Below are 27,617 nucleotides of genomic sequence, written 5' to 3'. Positions count from 1 at the left end.
AAAACTTTATGTGACAAAACATGTGATGATGTCATATCACTACCATATTTTGGAATATTACTACCATATTTGGGCACATCACACATTTTTTGTCCAACTAGTTTGATAGTGTAGACAGAGTTTTATAGATGAACTGTCATTCCTTAAAAAATGCTCATTGATCCATTTAAATTAGTTTGAAATATTATATAATATTCATTTATAGATATTAAACAAAATATGAATATGTTTGTTAACTTGAAGACAATTTAATTTGTAATCCAGACATTTATATGTATTTATTTACCATTTTTAAAGAGGATCCCATGCAGTTTTTCGGGGTTTTTTTTAACTTTACCAAGTGACAAACTTCATTTAGTTTATTGAAAATAATTACAGTAGGATCAATGTCATTTTAAAAGTTAAGGAGTGGCATCTTCTACTTTATTATTATATTTATAAATTTATTAAAATAGTTTTTGCCATTTTAATATTATCGCTGCTTGACTAACCACACATGCCGGCTTAAAGGTGAACACACGTTTCTTTCATAACAGACATAAAATTGACTGGGTGTCGAACACACCTAGTCTAGCAGAACGGAAGGGATTATATGATATATAATCAATCGTTTATTCTGAATGTAGATGTGTTATCACTGTCCTTTACCTTGACAATGACATTTCAATCCTTTGTATCCTCTTTCTTTTTTTATTATGATCCACACTAATGCCATAGTTTGTAAAAGAAATATTAATAAGGATTATCAGATTATGATAAAAGTGTAAAGGGGTTGGTTAACTTATTTCCTTTTCGTTTGTTACTGGATTTAATACATAATTCTGGTGTATCTTTGACATCAAAGAATGTTAAGTATTTGGGGTAAAACTTTTAACATACAGTAATGGTTTTATATGGGTCGTCTAAATTCGGACTAAAATGTTTCTTTACTGATGCCAAGTCTGTTTTTTTTCTTCAAATTTTGATGTAAGAGTGATGGAAGGAGAATGGCAGAAGGTGGTGGGAAGAGAGAAAATAACATTAATAGAAATTTTCATGTCAGACAGGATTTATAGCCCTTGGAGGCCAACTAACCTCATTATATACACTCATATTCTTATGTAGAGTGAAATTGAGTTTTGAGTAAGAATGTTTGTTGCTGATAACAGTACTGTATATTTGTTTCCTCTGGCTTGTGATTTCCAAAATCATATTTTTGTCTTTGCACTCCCTGGGGCTTTAATCTTGATGTCCTCACTACAGAATATAATATAGCACGCCTATGCCATCGAGGGAAAATCCTATCATTAAATAGCTAGGGTTTAGATAGCATCATTGTAAATAGCTTTCTTACTTGAAATCTACTTAGCAACTGCTGACCCCACAGACGAATTAAGAGAGGCTGACTGCAAGACGACAGAATTTGGATGTTGTTGGAATAGCAATACTTCTGCTTCTGGGCCATTTAAACAAGGGTGTCCACCAGTCAGGTATAGTGTATTATTTTATTTTGACAGTATTGACTATTAGGAACATAATTTGGCAGTTAAGCCCCATGTTAAGTCTCTGGTGCCTTGGATGATCTTTGTAGGCCTAGGGAAAGAGCCTGTGACAAGCAGACAAAAATGACCTTTGTATGGTCTATAGGTGGCTTCCTTGTAGACCTACTGTTACAGAGCCTGTGATTGGCAAGCAGACTACAATGGTCTATAGGTGACTTTGATTTTTAATATTTAAACCGAGACTCGAACCCGGAACCTTCTGCTTGATATGCAGATGTCCTAACCAAACCAGACCACTGGGGCTTTCATGGTATTGTTAAAAACTCGATTAGATAGCGATTCTTTAACACTCTCAGCGTGGTACGGCGGAACAGCACTAGTCCCTCAATAGTACGCACGCGCACCAGAGATCAAATTGATATGCCCTCATGTTTCAGTATTTTTTCTCATTCTCACAGATTTCCTCATCTTTATCGTTTCAAATTGTTTAAAAATATATAAATAAAAAGTACTACAAACCAGATGAACATTTACAATCATACTTTTTAATAAATTACAGAGACTGTGCAATAACCATATATGGATGTTGTAAGGATGGTACAACACCGGCTAGTGGAGTTGACTATGAAGGATGTGATGATGAGGTGGAGTCTACAACAATAGCACCAATAGTGGTACCAGCTACCGTTGCACCAGGTAAGTGATGTAGTTGAGAGTGATGGTTATGAGTGATCAGCAAGGAGGTTCCATTTTTGGACATTTTTTTAAGCCAAAAATTGCTGCCTAAATATTTACTGGGATATCAAAAATATTCCATTATAATTGGCAACAGAATTTTTTTATTTTTTTTATTTTAACATAAAATGATATTTATATTAATATTTATACTTATATTGATATTATACAAGCATAATAAATAACAGCTAAGGTAGGGCACCTAAATTAACAGTGGATACTCCTAAACATTAAAAGAAAGAAAAACTGTAAAAGTTAATATTTTATATTATAACACACCTAAGTAGATTTGATTGGACGATTGTCCAAAATCATTTTTCCTTCTTTCATTGAATGATACTGACTATCGCTCATTCCATCTCTCCTATCTTGTATATCTTCCCTCCTATCATCTCTCATGCTCCTTCTTTCACGGTCCTCTTTTTTCTTCTACCATCAACTTTATGTGCTCTTTTAGATGTGTGTCTGATGCGACGTGACCCAGGTCCCTGCCGTGTTTATAAAGTCTGGTGGTTTTATAGTTCATTGTCAAATGAGTGCCAGAGGTTTTATTATGGTGGTTGTGATGGAAATGGTAACAGATTTGAGACGGAGGATGACTGCTTGAAGTCATGCACTAAATGGGATCCTGACCCACCCCAGGAAGGTTTGTAATCAAACTTTTAATTGAAACTTTATATTTACAATAATTATATCCTCATCGTTTCAAATTAATTAATTAAATTTCAATATATTACCGGGCGGTTTAGAATTTATTCTGTGCCTGTGATGTTAATAATATAATTACAGTTATTATGTTTAAAATTAAAATCAACCTCACCTTCAAAGGAAGCTTCTTTTTGCTTTCTTTAAAGCCTTGTCTACACTATCATACTTTATGTGACAAAAAATGTGATGTGCCCAAATATGGACATGATGATGTCATATCACTATACCATATTTGGGTATATCACTACCATATTTGGGCACATCACACTTTTTTTGTCAAACTAGTTTGATAGTGTAGGCAGAGCTTCTGACACTTCATTTGAGCAATTAATAAAACACACATAGATCAAACCTTTTCATGAAATAGCCTAGGGTATCCCTCTATAGAATCATTATAATCTATTACGTGGTTCTGGAGCCTTTGATACAAATTACTTTAATATCCTTGTATCAAACACTTTTGGCGACTCCTGTTCAGGGAACATCCCTATTATTAAGGTAACACTTTCTGGTGAAACAAACAAAAGAAAATATATGTTATATAACACTACAGCAAACTCCTATTCAGTGGACACAATTTATTGTTAAAAGAACGAGAGGAAATATATGTTTTACCACTACTAACAAACCCCTATTCAGCAGACACGCCCATATTGTTGGGTCCTGAACAGGTGACTTATGATTTAAATAATGGTTTAATTGCAGAGCTTTGTAGTAAACCTAAAGTTGTTGGACCATGTAGAAGCAAGATTACCAGTTATTGGTACAATGCTCAAAATGGCGAGTGTCAAGAATTTGAATATGGCGGATGCCGTGGAAACAGAAACCGGTTTAAAACAGAACACAAGTGCCAAGAAGTTTGTAGTACTTTTGAAAAAAGTGAGAAAATTGTTTAGTCAATAAATTAATTAATTGGTAATTATTAATAACTAATTGGTAATTAATAATAATTATTTGGTAATTAATAATTTATTGGTAATAAATAATTTGTTGGTAATTAATAATTTATTGTTAATTTAAAGTTAATTATCATTTAATATTATCCGCTGATGTCCCTCCTTTCAATCTGATTTATCGTTACTTTTACAAGTATAGTCAAATATTTCTGCGTAGTAACCCATCAAATTTCATCAGCTAATTAAATTTCATGTGTGATTTCTTTTTCAAGATCCATGTTCTCTGCCAAAGGAGACTGGTCCGTGCAAAGACTTGAAGACCAAATGGTACTACAATATGAAGTCTGGACAGTGTGAAACTTTTGTTTATGGTGGTTGTCATGGAAACACTAACCGGTTTAATGATCGCTTATCGTGCGAAGCCAGTTGCTCCACCTCAAGGGAAGGTAATATTTATGAATGGTATACTATATATGCCTTATAAGTTTAATAGAAAATGTATATTAAAAACTAATTCAAATAATTCAACTCTTTTCATGCACAATTTATAATTGTGTTGTATCAATGCTGTATAATTTATTAGCCTTTGGGATACCCTTAAAGGGGGAACTTATATATCACTTTTATTCAATTCAATATCTATAATGTAACATCTCGCAGCCAAAGGCCAAATTGCTAGCTAAATTACATTAAAATGGTACCTATTAAAATTAAACATGCACAAAAATAAAAAAGTCAGAGAAAAGAGTTTGACTTCCTCATGAAGCTGAAAAAAGTTGAAAAAGCTGAAACCCCTATTAAGCAAACACTTTGCTGTGTACTCTTAATAGAGATTGTACTGTAGTTAATTTCATGAGAAAGTTGATTTCTTTATATGTATTGAGATTGAGAGGTACTTTTCCAATATCATGTTATTAAAAAAAACATACAGCTTATGACAAGTTTGTTTAAAATGCTTTATCATTCAGTTTTCAATTGTTCAACTTTAACCTTCAGATGCATGTCTGGTGAAGAAGCATGCAGGTCCTTGCAAGGCCGCCCTCCCTCGTTGGTACTTCAACCAGGACACCCACAGCTGCCAACCGTTCTTGTATGGAGGATGCAATGGCAACTCCAATCGCTTCCTTGATGAAGAGTCTTGCAACAAAACATGTATGGTCAGGGATCAAGGTAAAAAGTAGTACCCACAATGCAGTAAACCTCAATCAAGGGTATACCCTGGGAAAAAGGATTGGTCTAAAGCTCTGTCTACACTATCAATCTAGTTTGAAAAAAATGTGTGTCCAATGGTAGTGATATGCCAAAATTTGGTAGTGATATGACATCATCATGTCCATATATGGGCACATCACATTTTTTTGTAGTGTAGACAGAGCTTAAGTGATAATAGATAAGTATGTATAATAATAGTAAAATAAATTACACTCTATAATACAAGTTCATATTGAACCAAGTAAGTTTTGTTTAATTTATTTTTTTATGAATTTGTATTTAGATCCTTGCTCACTCCCCGCTGAAACAGGCCCTTGCAAGGCGCTGCTGCCCCGCTGGCATTACAGCGTACGTACAGGGAGTTGCGAACAGTTTATGTATGGAGGTTGTATGGGTAATGCAAACAATTTTGCAGATCTGGATGCTTGCAATGTTGTTTGTGGAAAAAGTCCAGTTGTAGAGCCAACAATCTTAACAACTACAGGTAATGCCATTTGTTATTACAGCATTCATCATTTCCCATAACTTTTTTTTTTCATGGCCGGTCTCCATACTCTGTAAAGAGCCAATCATAATTGAACACCTTTCCACATTAAAGATTGTCCCCCAAAAACATGAAAAATGAAGATTAATTAAATCAGACTTTAAATATGTTATTTTGAAGTTTTAATAAAGTTAATCACTTCCATAGAAAACAAAATAATGTTTTCACTTGTAAAATGACAAAATAAATGGTTAAATTCAACCAAAATTCCATTGGCTGGCAGCCAATTTGACCATTTTTTGCTTCAAATTACATTTTTTTCAGGTAAATACATTTTTTTTCAATTCAATTTTTGGTCAACGTGGATAACTATTATGTTACATCAAAATGGAATATTCAACAAAAATTTTTGTAAGAATTATTTTTACAGGGGGACAATACATCTTTAAGGTCACTTGGATTAAATCCATGCCAACCCACCCTAGCTTCTGCTAGATGTCATATCAATCATTTTCCCTCCCTTGCAACATCCCCTATCCTACTCTATCTAGAGGTCCTATTTCTTTTCTAGTTGGTAGAACACACTGCCAGGAACAGAGAGATCTCCTGACCAATGACCTTGCATTAGGCAGACTAGTTCCAAGATGTACAGACTCGGGGGCATATGAGATAATGCAGTGTCATCAAGAAACCGGCTACTGTTGGTGCGTTGATAACCTTGGACAGAGGATAGAGGGCAGTATTCGTAGTCCTGGTACTCAAAGACCAAACTGTGAAGGTACTATATACAGTATTGATGTTAACAATTAGTCTTCTGATGGCAGCTATTCCGGCATGAATAAATAATACATTTTTTTTATTAAAAATGCCAATTAAAAATATTGTTTTTATAGAATTGGTTAATATTAATTCCAAGCATTGCCCACAAAGTCGTCAAAATGCTTTGATATCTCAACCGTATGGGGTGTACATCCCACAATGCACTTCGGATGGAGATTATGTAAGGGTGCAGTGTCACTCGGGTGACTGTTGGTGCGTTAATGATAACGGAGAAGAAATCATAGGAACAAAATATCCGGTGAAAGAACGAGGTCGGCCAATATGCGAAGGTAAAATGGTGTTTAATGTAATTATCCTTTGGATTATGGCATATTTATATTTAAAATAGTGATACCTACAGTCAAATAAATAAACAATTTTTAATTAGCATAAAAGTTCATCTACGTATACATATATTATTGTTTTTAGGTATTTGAGGTATGTAAAATTTATCAACAGTTTAAAAAAAAAAAAACACATTATTTAAACAACCTCATAGTTCCTTTTTTTTGTATACGATTTTGATTTATATCTTTTTAATTTATGACAGTGACCATAACACCATCACCTCCTGAGCTCCTTACGCTCTGTCAGGAACATGAGAATCAAGCAAGAAAGACAGGGTTACTTGGAGTCTTCATTCCGAGCTGTCTTGAGAATGGTGAATTTGATGAGGTACAGTGCCACGAGGGGTTCTGCTGGTGTGTAGATGAGACTGGTACGACAATACCAGACAGCACATCGTCACAGCGAGGTGTGCTTCCAGATTGTAATAACAACTTGCATCAAGGTAGACAATTTTTATTTGATTTTTTTATCACATTAAAAATACAAACAGAGATTAACATCAAGTATATGTATATATGCAATTATGAAATATATATCAAAAAAACATAAACTAAAATGAACAAGCAATATTTTTTCCTCTTGGATTATAATTAGAAGGCCAGAAAAGTGTAAGTTAATTTTTCAGACAATTTAACTTAAATGTTATCATTTATCTTGAGCAATGTTTAAAATTCGATATACCATATAAAATTTGTTTTGATAGTATATACTACGGTAGCCTCTACAACAACTTCCTCAATGACACGATGTTTGCAGATGCGACAGGGCTCTGCAAGGAGAGGTTTATTTGGCGGCTACATGCCGCGTTGTACAGTTAACGGAGACTTTGAACAAATCCAGTGCGACAATGACGTCACATGTTGGTGTGTGGATGAGAATGGGGATGAGATTGCAAACTCACGAACAGATAATTTTGGAGAAACACCGAATTGTTTTGAATTTGTCACTGAAATTGTTGGTAAGTATTATTTTTTGGAATAACAATTATTTTATTATATTGAGTAATATGGAGTGTGGGATACAGTGTTTGGTTTTGAAACTTATTACTAGAATCACTAATTAAAGTGTGAGTAAGATCTTTGGTGTGTGAATGGTAAGCTGAGAGGAACAAACATAGTTGATATGACATCATCATGTCCAATTTGGGCACATCACATTTTTTGTCACAAAGTTTGATAGTGTGGATAGAGATTTGGACAAACCATACTTCTGCACGCTACAATTGTTTTCTTTCTGTTAAAATGTTTTTAGTGATGTAAAAAAGAAAACAATCATGCATTAATTTAATAATTTCAGATAAAATAAAACACGGGTAACTCCAAATAAGGACACAACTAAACCAAAAAGTCACAAATTCAAAACACAGTTAATTAATCAAAATTAGACTTTTTAAATATGTAATAGTAGCATAGAATCCTTTCATATTTATTGATATAATGTAGGAATTTTATTTAAAATGGTATTAATATGATATTTTAAAATAGGATCTGGTTATCTAACAGAGGATGATGAAGGTACAGTAGTTGTTTCAATGAATGATCTTAGATCTTGAATTAAAACTTTAAACTAATTTCTCCCTTAACAAAATATTTTGCATTTTAGTTACAATGTGCACACGACTCTCTGTACTATCTCCACATATGGCATATGTAGTATCATAAGCAAATTGTGTAATACAACATATGTGTCACCTATGATACAGACATCGCATGTGATACATATATGATAGTGTATCAAAGAATTTGCCTATGAATTAAGTACAGAGAATCAGCTACAATGTGAACTCTTCAGTTTTGTAAATTGTGTATGTTTGCAAATAAGTTAGTTATATTATACAGTAGATAAAGTAGTTCCTTTCCCTTAATAACACACTATATATAAAAACATAAACCATGGCATGCATGGGTGTAGGGAAACTTACCCCTGCCTTTGACTTTGGAACCTACCAACACTCATTTGTCCATCAAATACTTAATGGATTATCCTAATATCACACTAGTTATTGCTGCCCTAATCTCATTAATATTCTTTTATTTTATTAATTTTTATTTTAATATTAATTTAACCTTCTTTATAGAGGGTAACTCTAAACAGCATATGCTGACAATCAAGGAGTTCTCATATAAACATATAAAACAAACAAATATGAAAAAAAAACAAAGAACTATACAAAAATATACAATACACTAAAATATGTAGTGATTTTTCTTTCACCGTCAAATACTTTTTTAGAGAAAACTTAAAACTATTTATTAAATGATTCAGTTAAAAAAAACCAACCTCTATTACTATTCTATGCACAATGCAACTATCACTATTTTTGTAATTTCTGTTTATTTTTTTTAAAAATATGCATAACAGATGTTATTTGCTTTGATTTCATAGACGTAGCATTTTGTTTTAAAATTTTGTTGGTAAATAATACGTTTTGTTTTTCTTAATTTGTTTTGTACTTTTTGACTATGAATTTTTTGTGCAGTTTTATTTGAAATTTTGTTGTTTTTGCTTCATTGTTTTGTAATTTTAGTATATTTTATTAATTTTGCTTGATTATTTTTGTTGTTTTAATTTGTATCTGCACACTAACTAGCTGTCAATCAGATCACAGCCGCACCTCTGGACACGTTGTGCATTCGTTGGAGGAGGGATATCTTACACACAGAAACGAATCCCATCTTTATACCCGACTGCACCGAATCCGGCGAATTTAACTTAATCCAATGTTACGTATCCCGGTATTGTTGGTGCGTGGATGAGTCGGGTATTGAGATAGTCGAGAGCCGGGTAGCTAAGCCTAAGACTCGTAGTGATTGTGTACCGTATAGACGTGAGTTAAATAATTACAAAGTTTGACATCAAACTTGTGCTTTCAATTATAAATATGGAATCATGTTCATTTTTAGGGAGCTCAAAATAAGACACTAATTCATTCTTATAAAGGTACTAACGCATTCTGTGTATATCATAAATGCCTCTATCAATCAAAGACCAGAAACTTGTGACTGATTTCATTCTAGAATCTGGGATTATCATGTTCAAAATATCAAGACACTAATGCATTCTTAAAAGCACTAATGCATTCTGTGTTATATCATTATTTCTTCATAATTAAGAACTGCAAATGTGTGACTGTTTTTATTCTAGATTCTGAAATCATCGTCTTAAAAAAAGGGATCAGGGATCATCAAGGCACTAATGCATTCTTAAAAGCACTAATGCATTCTGTGTATATCATGTATTTCTTCATAATTAAGGACTGCAACTGTATTTCTGCAATCAGAAGTGCTTGTATGTTCATTGTCTATTTCTTTCTGTGCACACATATTTGTAATTGTACTGTTGTACTCAATGGTTGTACTATATGACAGTGATAAGCTACTTGTGCCATATGTACAGTATGTGTTTATTTGGTACTCACTTTTTGTGTCTGTTGTTTTCTACAACATGTCATTCCATGGTGTTGTTTGTTGGTTTTTTGTAAATAGTACCTCTGTTTTTGTAACTTCCATACTTTCATGATAGTTATATTTGAGATTTATAATGCGCTTATTGTTGTTGAAATACTTATAGTGCTGGAATATAGATAATGCATGTTTAATAACACACTCTTTATATTTCATTGAATGAACTGTTTGTTTTCATCATCATGGTGTTGTTAGTAAATAGATCAAGTTCTTCTATTTATTTTATGTACTTTTCATTTGTTGAATATTGGTGTCCCCTTAATATTGGCGTCCCCTGAATATTGGTGTCCCCATAATATTGGTGTCCTCTGAATATTGGTGTTTCCTGAATATTGGTGTCCCTGAATATTGGCATCCCATGACTATTGGTGTCCTCTGATGTCCCCATAATATTGGAGTCCCCTGAATATTGGCGTCCCCTGAATATTGGCGTCCCCTGAATATTGACGTCCCTCAATATTGACGTCCTCTGAATATTGGCGTCCCCTGAATATTGGCGTCCCCTGAATATTGGCGTCCCCTGAATATTGGCGTCCCTCAATATTGGCGTCCCCTCAATATTGGCGTCCCCTCAATATTGGCGTCCCCTGAATATTGGCGTCCCCTCAATATTGGCGTCCCCTGAATATTGGCGTCCCCTGAATATTGGCGTCCCCTGAATATTGGCATCCCATGAATATTGGCATCCCATGAATATTGGCATCCCCTGAATATTGGCGTCCCCTGAATATTGGCGTCCCCTGGATATTGGCGTCCCCTGAATATTGGCGTCCTCTGAGTATTGGCGTCCTCTGAATATTGGCGTCACCTGAATATTGGCATCTCCTGAATATTGGCGTCCCCTGAATATTGGTGTCCCCTGAATATTGGCGTCCCCTGAATATTGGTGTCCCCTGAATATTGGTGTCACCTGAATATTGGTGTCCCCTGAATATTGGTGTCCCCTGAATATTGGTGTCTCCTGAATATTGGCGTCCCCTGAATATTGGTGTCCCCTGAATATTGGTGTCCCCTGAATATTGGCGTCCCCTGAATATTGGCGTCCCCCGAATATTGGCGTCCCCTGAATATTGGTGTCCCCATAATATTGGTGTCCTCTGAATATTGGTGTTTCCTGAATATTGGTGTCCCTGAATATTGGCATCCCATGACTATTGGTGTCCTCTGATGTCCCCATAATATTGGCGTCCCCTGAATATTGGCGTCCCCTGAATATTGGCGTCCCCTGAATATTGGTGTCCCCTGAATATTGGTGTCCCCTGAATATTGGTGTCCCCTGAATATTGGTGTCCCCTGAATATTGGTTTCCCCTGAATATTGGCGTCCCCTGAATATTGGTGTCCCCTGAACATTGGTGTCCCCTGAACATTGGTGTCCCCTGAATATTGGTGTCCCCTGAATATTGGTGTCCCCTGAATATTGGTGTCCCCTGAATATTGGTGTCCCCTGAATATTGGTGTCCCCTGAATATTGGTGTCCCCTGAATATTGGTGTCCCCTGAATATTGGTGTCCCCTGAATATTGGTGTCCCCTGAATATTGGTGTCCCCTGAATATTGGCATCTCCTGAATATTGGCGTCCCCTGAATATTGGCGTCCCCTGAATATTGGCGTCCCCTGAATATTGGCGTCCCCTGAATATTGGCGTCCTCTGAATATTGGCGTCCCCTGAATATTGGCGTCCCCTGAATATTGGCGTCCCCTGAATATTGGTGTCCCCTGAATATTGGCGTCCCCTGAATATTGGCGTCCCCTGAATATTGGCGTCCCCTGAATATTGGCGTCCTCTGAATATTGGCGTCCCCTGAATATTGGCGTCCCCTGAATATTGGCGTCCCCTGAATATTGGCGTCCCCTGAATATTGGCGTCCCCTGAATATTGGTGTCCCCTGAATATTGGTGTCCCCTGAATATTGGTGTCCCCTGAATATTGGTGTCCCCTGAATATTGGTGTTCTAGAGAAGGGTTCTACCATTGTACTGTATATGAACTCAAAACTAAAATTGCTTGTTGATACGTCATTTATAGAGGTTGATTCATTACTGAATAAGTGTGAGAAGGAGCGACAACTTGCAATAAGTGCCGACACAGAGACATTTATTCCTGAATGTACGGATGATGGGATGTATAAACGTGTACAATGTCATAAAGGTTATTGCTTTTGTGTTGAGATTAATACCGGAGTTGAGATCAGAGGAACAAGACCTACGAGACGCGGGAGACAACCAAGATGTAAGTTTTATTATGTCAATTTCTGTTGACATACTTTTTCCGTAGATTAGTTTTAATTTATTCTATTCAATGCACAGCCAACAGACTTAAAGTCACCCTTATTCAGAATCAGATTTTTAAAAAAACACCACTAACAGGATAAAACAAAACAACAAACATTAAACAACATTTCCACAATATTAGACCTAAAATGGTAATTAATAAATAATGATGGTACAGTAAGTTTAAAAAGAATTTTCCCATGAGTAAATACTTAAAAAGGGTTGAGGAGGGCTACATCTGACAGGGGATGATGGAGCTAAGCTAAGGTAAGAATATTAAATGGCTTGCTTAATTTTTGTTACATCAATCATATTACAGGTGAATTGTTTGGAGATGGAAGTGGTGAGGACCAATCATATTTTTCAACATCACCATCTAAACAAAAGGTTACCTTTACTCCAAGACCTCCAATACAATTAATTAGTTCACCTGAAAGTGAAGATTTAACCACCGTTATCCCTCGATGGGTGAGGACAAAAACTCAACAAACAACAACAGAAAGTTCTCAAACAACAGAAAGGTCAACAACTCGGCCAGCCCCATCACCTACAACTATTGAGGATGAGACAACAACATTTATAAGCTGTGATCAATCCTACTATGGCTGCTGCCCAGATGGCGTGAATATGGCTGAAAGGAGTGACTACATAGGTTGCCCAGGTATGTAAAAGGGTTCACTATTATGACCTCATAAGTTTGTCACAAGACACATTTGCATAAATTGTAACAACTTTGAACTCCCGATTAATTACACGTTTTCATACACGCATATGCGAACCCTGAGAAATCTCGGAAGGAAAGCTCAGTTGTGGGCTATTTGAGTACTATGATTGGTCAGTTTAATACCAGGTCAAATACACGCGTGCAGAAGGAACTTGGAACATCTTTGAACAAAAACAGGTCTCTCATCAGTGTGTTTGCGGTTCACAGGAGTCCTCTGTGAAATCTCGGGAAATTTCCACAAATTGTATTCACACTATGCAAACCTGGTTTCAATTTGTTACAAGTTGTTACATTTTGCAGATGTGAAAAGGGTATTGCATAAATTCACTTTATAAAAAATTTCCTCTACTGTATTTTTATCTGCTATTTTGATAGGTTGCTGAGACAATTCAATCTATGCATAGAGTAGGGTACCTTTTGCTCAGGATATAAGTTACACAGGGCTGAACCTAGTTGTTTTCATTCTTTTTTGCAGATACTGAACCACCTAAATTCACTTCTGTACCTTATGATCAAAAGGTTCTGAGAGGTACAGCACTTAAACTATCCTGTACAGTCACTGGCCAGCCATCACCAACCATCACATGGTATAAGGATGGTAGATTGGCAGAAAATTTAAATAACAGACGTCTGGAAGTAAAGGCTAGTGGTGTTCTAAGTATCTTCCCAACAAAGGAAGATGACATAGGGACGTACACTTGCGTAGCTGAAAATGGCATTGGCAGGCAAATCACGCACTCTCTGGAAGTTGTTGTACATAGTAAGATTTTAAGAATTTTATTTTGTTTTAATTTAGCATAATACTAAATCAAATTGCTTGACTTTTTACAAATTTCAACTTTGTGCAAATAGTATGCCTGCTAGTTAGCAAGCTCTTTTGTTCACAGGCTGACGATCAAAATGAATTAAAATAATGTTAAACAATTTTTCTATTCTCTTTTATTCATTTTTTTTGTCTACATTCTCTTATTGCATACAAACAGAAAGACTGATACACGTAAACAGTAAGTACACTGATAAGCGATGATTTTCCTTAAAAATTTGTTTTTTTTCACAGCACATTCTGGTTTCTGTTTATTTGTGAGATTTTAGATGTTTAGTTTTGGTATTTATCAAAATTAACATTAATCAATATTTTTTTAGGAGAGAAATCAAATCACCAGACTGTCACGGCTGTTGAAGGCTCCCTCGTTCGTTTGGAGTGTACAACTGGTTTTGATGATGCTACGGTTGAGTGGACACGTGGAAGGGAACCTTTACCGGTTAATGACCCCTACATATTACAACTACAGGACAACACCCTCATCCTTAGAAACATCCAGTTAGATGATTCTGGTAGTTATGAGTGCATTGGTAGAACGTACGTTGGTATTATACAACGAACACGCTATACGTTGGTTGTTGAAGGTATGTTTCTAGTTTCAAAATCCAAAACAAATGTATTGTTCTATATCTGATAGGCTTGTTGAAAGAGTTGAACACTTTTGAGAGACAAAACACATTTTATTTGAGTATATATATCTTATAAATACTATAAGTACAAAAGCATAAATGAACAGACCTTTATAAAAACAGTCAAGAATAGTCTGTCACAAAATACTGTATAATGAATGTAAAGGCCAATTTACACAGACGAACGGTAACGGTAGGCATAAAACCACGTAGCTTGTCCCACGTAGAATCTGTATCTATCCTGAGCGGAAACCGCCCGTCCGCTCCGCGTTGTGTGTAAATGGTCATACGGAATAACATAGATTCTATATTTTTATTACCGTTACCGCTCGTCTGTGTAAATTGGTCTTAAGTCAATATACAAATTGTACCAAAGTATGTAGATGACAAACTTTAAGGCATGGTCACTGGTTAAAATAAGAACTATAAACATTAATTGAGATCCACCAAAATACAAGATGAAAAAATACAAATATCTATATAATTCAACCTGAAATCATGTGTTATTTTGTAGCTGATGTTGAAATAATCAGCCCACCACGTGATATGACTCGTAGCGTTGGTGATAAGATCACGCTCACTTGTACGAGTACAGGGTCACCAAAGCCAGTGATTCGCTGGACAAAGAACAGCGTTCAACTCCCACAACTTGAAAGATACAAAATCTGGCCAAATGGCAATCTAGTTATTTCAGGTGAGTTTTTAATCAATTTTAATATGCTGTAAAAAGATTTTTGAAAGAGTGGATTTTTACAATTTTAATTTCCCAAATTTTATTCCAAAATTTAGATGCCAAAGAAACTGATGCTGGTCTTTATACCTGTACAGCATCCAATAATAGGAGCTCTCAGAGGAGGTCTGCCCAGGTCAAGATAACAGGTCAGTTAAATCTCTTGTGTCAGATAAGTGTGTATCGAGATCACAGGTTCGAGATCAATTCTCGTCAAATTACGTGTGTGCTTAAGCTCTGTCTACACTATCAAACTTTATGTGCCAACAAAATATGATGTGCCCATATATGGACATGGTGATGTCATAACACTACCATATTTGCTGGGCACTTGTTTGATAGTGTAGGCAGAGCTTTAGACCCTTCTGTTTGCCTCCATCCATCCAGATTTACAAATGGGTAGGCCTACCTGGTAAGATAAAAAACAACTGCGCTGATCATAGCTGCATAGTGTTTGATCCAATGGGCGAGGTTGATAATGCTTAGAGGCTTTACATTAACAAGATTGAAATGTTAAAATGATTTTTCAATTTTCTTGAAGGTGGTGTTGTAAATCCTGTATGTAGAGACCAGCCAGAGTTCGCCAACTGTAATCTTATTCTGCTCGCTCATTTATGTTCGCATAATTACTATGCTGGTTACTGTTGTCAGACATGTACTGACAATAATCAACTCATAAGGAAGTAAATCAAATCAGGGTGTTTAGTAGCTGTTTTATTTTTACTGGGTCTGTATGACTTATGTTCGCATAATTATTATGCTGTTTACTGAAAATAATCAACTCGTAGGGAAGCAAACAAAATCAGGGTGTTTAGTACCTGTTTTTTTTTCAATGAGTCTTAAATCTCATGTTGTAGGTGGTTTTTGGTAGAAATATTAACACCAAATAGTATTTACTATATTACGGGTACCGACTCATAAAATGCACTTTTGTTATCATGAGTGGGCAAGTTGTACTGTTCAGCAGTACCAGCTACACAAATATATGATGTTTTATTTTTGGTTTGTATATTGTGGGTTCCGACCTTGTTAAGGACACCATTGGTATCAAGAGTAGAAGAGATGTACCAGTACACTCTAAAAGTATTTAATTTTGTATTTTTATGGTTGTATATTTGGTGCAATTAAAGCAGATACCATGGACCATAACAGCATAAATAGCTAGCTTTGGGTTGAAAATGAAAAGCTGATTTGTCTCTGAATGTACTGTAGTAGTAGTAGTAAAAAGCAAAGGAAAAAACAGAAGAATTTGTTTTGTTTTAGTCAGACAGCAGGAGCATGTGTACACAAATATGTTAATATTATTATGTTAATATCTGATGAACAGTTATTATTAAGTGTGTGGTTGACACAGGCACCCCCATTTCAGGTTTCTATTTTAGAATTATTTTAAAAAGCAGTAATATACTATAGTCATGTCACAGTTTAATTCTTCCATACAAAAGATTTAGAATAAAAACTGTTTTAATGACTATAACCTCTCTAATGATGACATTAACACATTTCGATGGAAGGAGAAAAAAAAGCTGTATAAATCAGCATTCATCAAATTTCAGTTTCCTGTATTAAGGCAAATTTTGTAATACAGCATCACATGTGATGCCTGTATCATAGTATCTATCCATGATTACTGAATTTGCCTCTGATACTGTGGAGATACAGTGCTGACCATCATAAGCAGAACATAATTATGCACCATGCATCTTTTTGTAGTGAAAGTTAGATATTTTGATATTATGTTACTTTATATTTTCTATATTTACATTATTAGATATTTATTTGTAAACATAAATTCGTATATATATTGTAGATATTTAGTTTTAGAAATCGTATATTTTTTTTATAACATTAAATACAATGACATATAGGCCTATATATATGTATGTAATTTTCAGAACTGGATCAATAAAGACTAAGCTCTAACTCTATATACAGTACTCAATAATTAGTTTTATATAACACCTAAATAAATTCCTGTCATTTGATTGGACGATTGTGGGTCACATGGCGTGCAATAGTATGCACTATTAACGATCATTATTTGTATATTACATTAACAATGTAATGATTATATAGAGTACATGATGTTGATTTTCCCTAGTTACAGTGGAGAATCTCAAATCATGGTTAAATTAGTCAAACTAAATTACACATTAATTCAATTTGGAGGCTGACTATTACATTTTCATTTTGTTTTCATCATGTTTTAAAAGATTTCATAAAGACTATATATTTTCTGTTATGTCAGTATAACCTTTATTTTAGAATAGGCAAACTATTGATTATAGTTTACATTTTTTTTAATTAGTTGGAAAAAAAAGTTCTGTGAAATAAATGTTATAGAAACATATTTTGGTATGTGTATTTAATCATCACCTCAAAGTATATTTCCATATAAAGATTTTACCATACCCTAGATATGTAAAAGTTTTGCCATTTATTATATGTAAAGGTTTTGCCATACTGTATGTGCAACATTTTCCATATATGTAAAAGTTTTGCCATTATGTAAAAGTGTTGCTATATATGTAAATGTTTTGCTATATATGTAAACCTTTTGCCATATATTATGTAAAAGTTTTGCCATATATATAAAAAGATTATGAGTTGAGTTAATAAAACATATTACACACAAAGTATTTTTATATAAATGCAATGTATTTCATAACAATGTTCTAACTACAATATTATCTATATATAAATATTTTAAATTTGGCACCTTCATAATTCACTCTCGGGTGCCTCATTTTCTTATAAATAACATTTCAGATAAATACGATTTATTGGATTTGAGTATATGATCAGAATTGACCAGCAAGAAGACCATGCAAGAATTTGAACACAAAGCTGGATTCTACAACAAGTTGTATAGCACGCCTCTTCCGAGCGGGTCAACTTAAAAAAAAAGAAAGGATCTGTAGTGCTGTGGATTACATCATAGTAAAGCCCTGGTAGGCAAACAAGCATTTCAAGATCAAGTAAGGCATTCCATTGATCTGATGTATATTTAAAAGTAATGTGAGCACATATATATACCCTATTAAAGACACCTTCCCTACAATTTGTGACGTTTTGTAAAAATAATACATATAAAAACATTAAACCAAAAAATTATGATAAAAAGTGAGAAACAATGCACTACCTAAGTAGCTCGCGGCGACTGACCTCTTGTGACGGTCTTTAGGCCTAGCCTAGCTAGGCTTAGTTTTGTAGGCCTAGCTGGTAAACATCGGTAACGTACGAACATCGTACGCTAGCTATCGATCGAAAATGGGTGAATTACTGTTACAGAAGAAAAACAGAAATATCAATCCGTGCACAATGCATTTTGGGATTTATAGTGGGCCGCTATAATTATTAGAATCGACTTATTTTTCACATTTTTAACCATTTAAAGACGAAAAAAGTTATCGCAATAGGACCATATAGTATTATGTTTACATTAAATATAGTTTGTGATCTTAAATTAGATCTAAAAAACGTAGGGAAGGTGTCTTTAAGCAATGGTTTGTTCCATTTTGCCTACATTCAGCTTCCTGGACACAGAAGTTTCTCCAATGCACTTTTAAACTTCAGTACTTGCAGCAAATGTGTCATATCAAAATCTCTTTCCAGCCTTGAGTAGAAAAACTCTGGTGCATCCTTTGACATCTTGTACATCTGAATCAGAATGTCGCCATCAACATTCTCCATTGCAGAGCGGCATTCTTCAAGTTTCACCTTTTTCAACCACTTCTCGACATCAGAAGTCGTCCAGCCAGCTATGTTGGTCATATTATTTGCAGGAACTGTTGTCTGTGCAGTCGTTGATGTCTTTGCAGCTGTTGATGTCTTTGCAGCTGTTGATGTCTTTGCAGCTGTTGATGTCTTTGCAGCTGTTGGTGTTGTTGTAGTCATTGATACCATTTCAGCAATTGCTACCTTTGCAGCCGAGATGAAAGGACTATCAGTTGAGTCTTTACCACACTTCACTGTTGCGACAGGAATAATTTCTGAGGAAAAGAAAAGCATTCAGCAGATTCGGATTATTTATGAAGCGTACTTTGATTAGATTTTTAGAGGACCCAACACGGAAAAATTAAATATTGGGAGACAATAAACCATAGATGCCGCTATATTTATCACCTAATCCTGACCAAAAAATACACAACATAAGCACATGCCTAATACTGTATGTTAAATTGTTTAAAGACTACCTTTATGTTGTACTGTTTGCTGCCCTTTCTGCATTTTACCTCTATCACCAATCTCGCTTACGATTCGATTCATCTCTGTTTCCAATTTTGAGTCATCGAACATGGGGAAGTATATAAGGGTACCTATTAGGGCGCCAAGCCATCCGTCGGCCACGTAGCCCTGCTCAACAATCAAAGGGATAATTGGCTTGTTTTGCTTGTAAGCATATGTGGCTTCTGTAAATGAATTAAAAGTTAGCGTTTGTGAAAATGTAAAAAGATGCAAATGAAATAATGTAATGGCTTAATGCAGATATGAAAGAAATTGTACTTTAAGGACAAAACACAGTACCTGTTCTACAACTTGTACTGTCTTTGTACTTCTTGGAAATGCAGGTTAAAATCACTGCAGCATTTTCAATGGCATCAGCCATAGCACCTAGTATATCGCCCTCTATATGATATAAAAATAAAATAGTGTTAAATTATTTAATATTATAAGAAGTCACTGAGAGTGTACCTCCACAGAAAAATATATACCAAGATTACATAATTTGGAAATAGAACCGATTCTATAAGGTACAGAACCAATTATGTAAGATACAGAACCTATTCTGTAAGATACAAAACCTATTCTATAAGATACAGAACCCATTCTATAAGATACAGAACCCATTCTATAAGATACTGAATACCTATTCCGTAATATCACAACAAAAGCTATTCTGTAAGATAGTTACCCATTTGGTCAATATCCATCCAAACATTGTAACCAGCATTTTGAAGTTTCTGCTTCAATTGGATAATTCTTGGCTGAACATCCCATTGGTAGCTAAGCATCACATGCTTCTGTGACAAAGTAAGAACAGGAGTATCCTTGCTTAATTGTTCTTCGGGTTGGCCCTCGAATATTTCCCATAGTGCACCAGCACATGTTGCTTTCAGTTTATGGCTTTCAGAATTCTTTAGCCTTTTCAATCCTGTAAAAAATAGAATTTGTTTTTAATTTCAATAAATGTTTTTAACAATTAAAATATAAATTGGTCATTTAAAGTATGCAAGCCCGTAGCCAAAGATTTTCCCTGAAATGCACTTTTCAAACTGGCAGTGGGAGTGTAAATAAATATATGGAGAAATGAAGATTTGTGCTCCTTATGTTAAAAAAAATAAACACAAAATCCTGGCTATGGCTTGGTATTTAAGTAAAGTACAGAACTGCACACTACATAAGTATTCTTACCGTCTATAAGACTCTGTTCCTTTCGCATTTTTACTCGGTTTTCTTGAATGAAAGCCAGTTTCCAACAAAGCATTGACGACAAAATAAGTATTGATTTTGCATTTTTTTTAAGTCCTCTGTCTAACTGAGCAAGTCCATTACTCTCCACTATCTTAACTTTGTTTTCATCATTACCCGCAAGATTGTTCAAAGCTAGAAGAATTTCTGAAGTACTGTAACCTCGTGCTTTACCCGATGTCAGCGAGGTCGTAAGAAGGTTGATAATAAAGCCAACAGCCGTTCCCATGTTCTCCAATAAACTGACTTCATCGTCCGTGATTAAAAAAGACAAAATAATGAAACAATTCGCTTTTAGAATTAAAAATTTGACTGATGAGTAATCAAGAAGTTTTTTGACAGCATCATTGTCACGCAAAATCTGAATATTGTCAGGAAAAAGCCGCACCATGTTATTCAAAATACCCAGACTACTTTTGACATGGATAATAACAGGGTTCGTTATGACATTGGGTAAAAGCTCGTTCTGTGTAAGGCTTGAGAGTAGTAGCGGTACAGCGCCAGCTTTTCCAAGCTCTGCGCAGATAGCGACTGAAGCATCAGAATAATTCCATACTACTAAATTCATCGCTTTAAACACTTTCAGCTCTACTACATTTTCCTGATCAAATAAATCTAATTTGTTTAATTCAATCCAATATTTTGTAAATAAACTTGGAAATCGGACATTACACAAGTGCTGACCAAGGAGTGGTCGGTATTTAGTCCACTTTGAATAACTTTTTTTGATCACTTCAATGCTTATTAAAATCTGTTCATTTTTAAAATCAACCACATTTTGAAGAAATTCCATTGCCCGAGTTATTTCTGATTTGCACATATCTAACGCTTCTTGTGATTCAGGTTTCACGTCAACATTCTGTTGTCGTATCGTCAACTCGTACAACTTAACGTCCATGTCCAAATCATTCTCATCTGAATTGTCATCCTGATCTTTGAGTTCCTCTTCTTTTTTTTGGCTTTTTTGTTGAGAATTTTCTTTCTCATCTTTAGCATCCTCAGTATCATAAACATTCTTTGAATCACCATTTTGCTGATTTTCTTTTTCTATTGTTTTTGGATTTTTCTCAGTTGTTTGGTTGTTTACATCCATGCTTTTGCCTTTTTCAATTTCGTTTTCTGTAAATACTATACCATCCTTCTGTAGACTTGAGCTGCAACCCATATCACAGTGACTTGATCGATATGAAAGAAAAAAGGTGATCATTTGTTGTGGAGGAATGCACAACTGATAATTTAAGTAATTTCTGTAAATTAAATTTTTAGTTTGTATTTTTCATTTGAAAATCAGTGTCTACTGTGATGTCAAAATAAAGATTTTAAGCATAAATATCATTTTTTATAAGGCCTGAATAAGTGCATGATAATAAAACTACGCTATTTTACCAAAAAAAACAACAACATGTTAATTTGGCACCTGATAACCACAACGTGTCACTTGCTTGACTGCGTTTCAGTACATACCAGACACAGAGGGAGAACACAACGTATATGGTTGCAGTTGCTAGTGTATAGACGTACTGAGAAGACTAAGAAATTGTTCTAACATTGCTTACCTATCCTAGGCCTATTATCAAATTGTTTGTCATTGCAATTGACAGCTTTCACGGAAGGAAACAGAGTTTAATCGGCGTAAACCAATTCAGCCTATGGCCGGCTAAGCACCGCTAAAGGTAAGATCGGTTGTTTACTGTTACTATGCTTATCGCTAAGTACTTTATACGCATGAGTGAGCTTCAATGCTTTGCTTATTATCACGTATGAATTATTTAATTAATTTCTCCGTGCTTCTAATAATATTCAGTACATGAAAACGGGAATTTACATTCTTGTAAATTATTGGATGGACAAAAAAACTTGTCTATAGACTAATAAATAGACTGAATAAAAATTAATTAATGTGGTGTACTATTAGGCTACCTCCATCAGGAGACCATGATAATATTTTAATTTATTGGATAATGTAGCTGGCCTATTTGTTCCCCAGATTTATCAATATAAGATTATTGTACTAGGACTTACCTCGTTACTGTCTTTTGATCGAGCATGAATACGGCCAATACGTGTTGTTGGTTCCAATGGAATGACTCATCCAAAATTGATCAATATGCCATTTCCTGATTTCAGCGACGAATCAAATAATTTGTAGAGTTGCATTTCTGATTTGTATTTCCGATTCGTATTTCAGATAAGAATTATATCTAACCTCATGCCGTTCAAAAAAAAAACCCTGGTAGTACGTCAGTACCAATCAAGCAACAAGCTATGATTTAAAAAGAAACAGACAGGCTCGGATTCTTGCGTTGCTGTACAGTGCATTTTATTTATACGAAACAAATTTACAAACCGGGGGTACGCGAAACATTAATTTATATATTATCATTATAATAACTATAGGCCTACTACGCGAATAAGATTTATTTTTGCTTACAGTTCTTTTAGTCCATTGATAAGTAAAAAATAGGGTACTGAACCTAGAACAAATTGCAACAGAGTTTTTTTTGTCTGGTTGATATGATCCAAATGAACATCATATCCAAGGTTTACCAAAACCGGACATCGAGAAGTGGGTTAATTAGTATAAATTCAAAATGGCCGCCATTTGCTATTTTGAAGCCCCATTATCTCTTTTCATTTCAATAATACATTGCAATACAATTAGAGACTAATACAAAAATTAACAATCAATTCTCCTATAGCAAAACACAGATCAAAAAGAGTGATGCAGGTATTTAAGTATCTAGCCTATGTGGGAAGCTAGCAAAACATACAGATTGAACTGCACCTCCAATCTATGTGGTGTTCATAACTTGGCTAAACTAAATATAGACATGTGTATGTGTGTATGAACCTCATCTTCAAATTACTGGACCAAAATTTCAAATACAGTAACAAAGTTCAATATGTTTTAAAATAATTTTTGTATGATTAAACAACATGGCTGACTGGGTTTATTGTCCTCTTGAACATGATGTCTTCACTTCATTTGTTGCCTCTGTACTGCTGGTATAATCCATGTTTTGTCAAACCTTATCAATGTTGGTTATACACTTATCATATTTAACTTCCGTCAATATCTTGTATTTCGATAGTGGTCGTCGAGTTTTTACTTGTACTGGTGTTAGATAACTTGCTTAAAAAATGTGAATTTGTTATTCTGTTGTTGAAACTCTTTCTAACTGCACGTCTTGCCTACAGTAAAGTAACAACGTTTGGAAAGGTTAGCCATGGGTGAAAGTAGTCCCCCTTTCTAAATTAGATGTAATATTGACGGACTTTTTGATATCGTGATATTTTCATTCTCTTTACAAGAATTAGTCAGAGTAAGATTTATTATGGTTTATTGTAGCAAATAGTTTTAAACGTTCGAAATAACACAAACTCATTTTCCCGCCAATTTTCTAATTAGTCAAATAAAAGTTGGTCACCTCATTGCTAAAGAAGCACTGTGAAAGCCATATGAAGAATCCCTGCATGCTATTCATTGTAACAAAGATGTATTGCATTATTTCTGAATCATCAAAGATAACAATAATCCCAAAAATCCAGGAAAGTCCAACGACTGGAGTAAGCAATAGTAAACCGCCTAACATAGTTCTGACAATTTCAAAAATAATATTACAGTACTGTATTTTAAATATTTATAGAGACATTCTGGAATAGTAGTGGATAATGAGGAACGTCTGGACCAAATCCTTTATCTGTACTCACCCCTTTGTCCAGACCGTAACACGTACACGTCTATACCAAATCCCACGTCTATACCCAATCCCACGTCTAGATCCAATCCCACGTTTAGATCCAATCCCTCGTCTAAACCCAATCCTTCTCTGTATACTCGCCCCTTTTTCCAGACCGTCACACGTACATGTCTAGACCCAATCCCACGTCTAGACCAAATCCCTCGTCTAAACCCTATCCCTCATCTGTACTCGCCCATTTGTCCAAACTGTCACACGCACACGTCTAGACCCGATCCCATGTCTAGATCTAATCCCACGTCTAGACCAAATCCCTCATCTGTACTCGCCCCTTTGTCCAGACCGTCACACGCACACGTCTAGACCCGATCCCATGTCTAGATCTAATCCCACGTCTAGACCAAATCCCTCATCTGTACTCGCCCATTTGTCCAAACTGTCACACGCACACGTCTAGACCCGATCCCATGTCTAGATCTAATCCCACGTCTAGACCAAATCCCTCATCTGTACTCGCCCCTTTGTCCAGACCGTCACACATACACGTCTAGACCCAATCCCATGTCTAGATCCTTCCACGTCTATATAACCCATCCCTCTTGCCCTTCCTATTCTGTGTAATATTCACCCGAGTCGTTTGCGTGTGTTAGATTCATTCCTACTTTGATTTGGTAGTTGAGATTTTTTGTAAATAACAAAACCGACAACAGTCATCTGAATAATAACGATCTACAAAATAATAATTAATTTGCGTTTGAGTTACTTCTTCGTTTATTACATGGCAACATTTTGCGCAGCTCTATGTGTTTTTTAATTTACATACACATGTGCTAAGGATTGACCAAGTTTTGGCTGCAAGCAATATTGTAAAATATTTACCAAGATAGTAATACAGACACACGAAATGAACACCCATATAGCGCCAGAATCCGTATTTAGCCAGCATCTAGAAAAAAAGAAAAAAATTAACTTAATGTTGAAATATGGGGTTCTTATTCCCTCCCTAATCCCCGTTAAATGTGTAAAATAAACATTTACTCGTCAGACGCGTAGTTTTCTCTGGTTGCGCACGCAGTAATCAACACAACAATGCCGGGTGCAATCCAACCGATGTAACGACAGTAAACAAATCGTTTTTCATGATCCATAAATGAGTGTTTAATCTTTATGTATATATCTGTTGACATAATCAACATCCAGAAAAAACATGACGTGAAGCTGTAGTGAAGACATCCAGCAAGGAAAGCACACGGAACCTTTTTCATCTATATAAAGGGAAACATCTTTTATCGTATATCATAAACTGTCACATTAGGGTATTTGAAGATTCACACTTTTGAGTTACATGGATTTTATACTTTCTTAAAATAAAAAAAGTCAATGACGAGCTCTCACAACGAACTTTTATAATGAAATTAAACTGCTTAGAAAACAAATAAAAAAAACATATATAAATGGAACTTACCTTTAGGTTCAAGAAATAAAAAAAGAAATTTGCACAAAGTAAAGCGATTACCAGATGTTGTAACACTCTATACCTGTCAGATTTCCTTAACTCCCTGTAAGATAGTATAAATGTAATACAAATATATACTATATTACCAATTATATTTATCTATATTTATTTCTTTTATTTTATTTATTTCAACAATATTTTATGAGGGTGGTCCATCCAGCATCTACTGATCATTAGGGACCCTCAAACAATACAAATAGTAAATACAAAATAAACTATAAAAACACAAAATCAACAAAGATATAAAAAATAAATATATATATATATATAAATATACAGTAGGCCTACAATGAAAGAAGGATAAAAATAAATAAAATCAGAGAGAGAGACAACAGGTGTTTTTGCAAAAGAGATTTAAAGGAGAAGAAATATATCTATCCTTCGGCTGCGGAGCAGTCAATTACAAGCACTCCGATCTTGGGCAAGTGAGCTTGTATCATGCCTTCATCGTACCCTAGAACACGTTAAACATAGGCTGAATAAGATGTTCGAGGATGTCCAGGCCTCCTTTTGCCATGATGAGTTGGTATATAGAGAGCGTATGTTCTTCCTCTGGCAGACGGAGAATGTGCCCAAGGAATCTCAGCTGGCGGTTCCTTACACAGTTGATAAGGGGCTCAGAGTTGGTCATGGAATATACAATGGTGTTTGAGACACGGTCTCTTCGTTTAATGCCAAGCATAATCCTGTAGCATGATGTAGCAAATGAGTTGATTTTGCTTTCCATGTCTTGAGATAACACCCGTGATTCACAACCATAGAGGAAGATAGTCACACAGTACCAATTACACATACAGTTTTACCACAAGGCAATATAAAAAATGAAACTACAGATATAGGCTATATAACAAAGAAAAGACACTTGATTCTTCAACTAAATACATCTTAAATGACTAGCGCAAGTCATTTAGATACAGTTTTAAGTGTATTATATACTTTTAATACTTGTTGCCTCTGTCTCCTATCTTTATCCTCGAAGTTACATGATCCTGTGTCGCAGAATTTACCTATGAAACCGGGCAAATGTATATACACAGTAGTATACACACGTAGTTTACGCGATACTCTAAATTATTGTCATTTATTACATAACAACTTACCCCATACTTATTATAATAAGTGTTAGGAAAAGAAACGAACTGGAAATTCCAATTCCAATGTTTGTAAGCACTGATAACATTCTTTTCTCATTTGTCTAAATAACCAAACAAACGAATAGGCTTTAATACAAATAAAAATAATTGTAAAAAATAATACAATATTAATTGTGTATTTACACAAAATGCGTAACGGATTATAACTTAATCTCACATGTTTTGGTTTCATGAGAACAACAAATGACGTCAGATGAGTGCATTTACATGTCACACCACTGATGACGTAATCATTCTGATATAAAGTCAAACACCCTTTTGTTGACCATAACCTAAAGGAATACAATTGATTTATTGATGTTATTTTATTTTCGAAAATATTCCCTATATTGGTGGTAAAACACAATCAATTTGCTGAATTACAACGAAAATATGCAAATAATAATAGAAACTTACGTCTTTTGATTTGGACTATAATCCTCGGTAAAATGGCATACTGGGACACCCGT

At 34.8% G+C, this 27,617-nt stretch overlaps 2 protein-coding genes across 6 annotated transcripts in view; one reads left to right on the top strand and one right to left on the bottom strand.

The window, feature by feature from the left end:
* The window catches only part of LOC144851401 (papilin-like), a 44,836-nt gene extending 26,870 nt beyond the window's left edge, over positions 1-17,966 (top strand). Inside the window, exons 15-33 of the mRNA XM_078708829.1 lie at positions 1,349-1,469; positions 2,041-2,177; positions 2,674-2,862; positions 3,630-3,803; positions 4,093-4,266; positions 4,817-4,990; positions 5,316-5,516; positions 6,088-6,294; positions 6,410-6,625; positions 6,886-7,125; positions 7,387-7,641; positions 8,168-8,197; positions 12,175-12,378; positions 12,739-13,080; positions 13,619-13,903; positions 14,287-14,550; positions 15,110-15,289; positions 15,385-15,474; positions 15,867-17,966. Coding sequence (XP_078564955.1) covers positions 1,349-1,469; positions 2,041-2,177; positions 2,674-2,862; positions 3,630-3,803; positions 4,093-4,266; positions 4,817-4,990; positions 5,316-5,516; positions 6,088-6,294; positions 6,410-6,625; positions 6,886-7,125; positions 7,387-7,641; positions 8,168-8,197; positions 12,175-12,378; positions 12,739-13,080; positions 13,619-13,903; positions 14,287-14,550; positions 15,110-15,289; positions 15,385-15,474; positions 15,867-16,012 — 3,629 coding nt within the window. The 3' untranslated portion in view covers positions 16,013-17,966. The remainder of the gene's footprint in view (positions 1-1,348; positions 1,470-2,040; positions 2,178-2,673; positions 2,863-3,629; positions 3,804-4,092; positions 4,267-4,816; positions 4,991-5,315; positions 5,517-6,087; positions 6,295-6,409; positions 6,626-6,885; positions 7,126-7,386; positions 7,642-8,167; positions 8,198-12,174; positions 12,379-12,738; positions 13,081-13,618; positions 13,904-14,286; positions 14,551-15,109; positions 15,290-15,384; positions 15,475-15,866) is intronic.
* On the bottom strand, positions 17,860-22,463 carry LOC144851408 (uncharacterized). 5 transcript variants are annotated; one of them, XM_078708846.1, is made up of 6 exons: positions 20,741-22,021; positions 20,241-20,480; positions 19,853-19,954; positions 19,519-19,737; positions 19,207-19,317; positions 17,860-19,152 (listed from the first exon to the last, which is right to left on the bottom strand). In XM_078708846.1, exons 1-6 carry the CDS (start codon positions 22,002-22,004, stop codon positions 18,854-18,856), a joined length of 2,235 nt encoding a protein of 744 aa, XP_078564972.1. In that variant the 5' UTR covers positions 22,005-22,021; the 3' UTR covers positions 17,860-18,853. The 5 variants fall into 5 exon arrangements, with proteins under 5 accessions (XP_078564972.1, XP_078564971.1, XP_078564967.1 ...); XM_078708845.1 differs by adding an exon at positions 22,354-22,463 and having other exon boundaries at positions 17,861-19,317; positions 20,741-21,972; XM_078708842.1 differs by having other exon boundaries at positions 17,865-18,369; positions 18,826-19,317.
* Positions 22,464-27,617: the final 5,154 nt, after the last annotated feature.

The sequence above is a fragment of the Antedon bifida genome, chromosome 9, assembly GCF_963402885.1.
Source record: "Antedon bifida chromosome 9, ecAntBifi1.1, whole genome shotgun sequence".
NCBI classification, from domain to species: Eukaryota; Metazoa; Echinodermata; class Crinoidea; order Comatulida; family Antedonidae; genus Antedon; species Antedon bifida.
This window is presented reverse-complemented; position numbering and strand designations above follow the sequence as displayed.

Coding starts and splice junctions, on each gene's coding strand:
- LOC144851408 (XM_078708841.1), bottom strand. CDS start 22,004: ATGATCACCTTTTTTCTTTCATATCGATCAAGTCACTGTGATATGGGT. Junction 19,738..19,852: donor CAGTACAAGTTGTAGAACAG/GTACTGTGTTTT, acceptor ATTCATTTACAG/AAGCCACATATGCTTACAAG. Junction 19,318..19,518: donor AACAGTACAACATAAAGGTA/GTCTTTAAACAA, acceptor TCTTTTCCTCAG/AAATTATTCCTGTCGCAACA.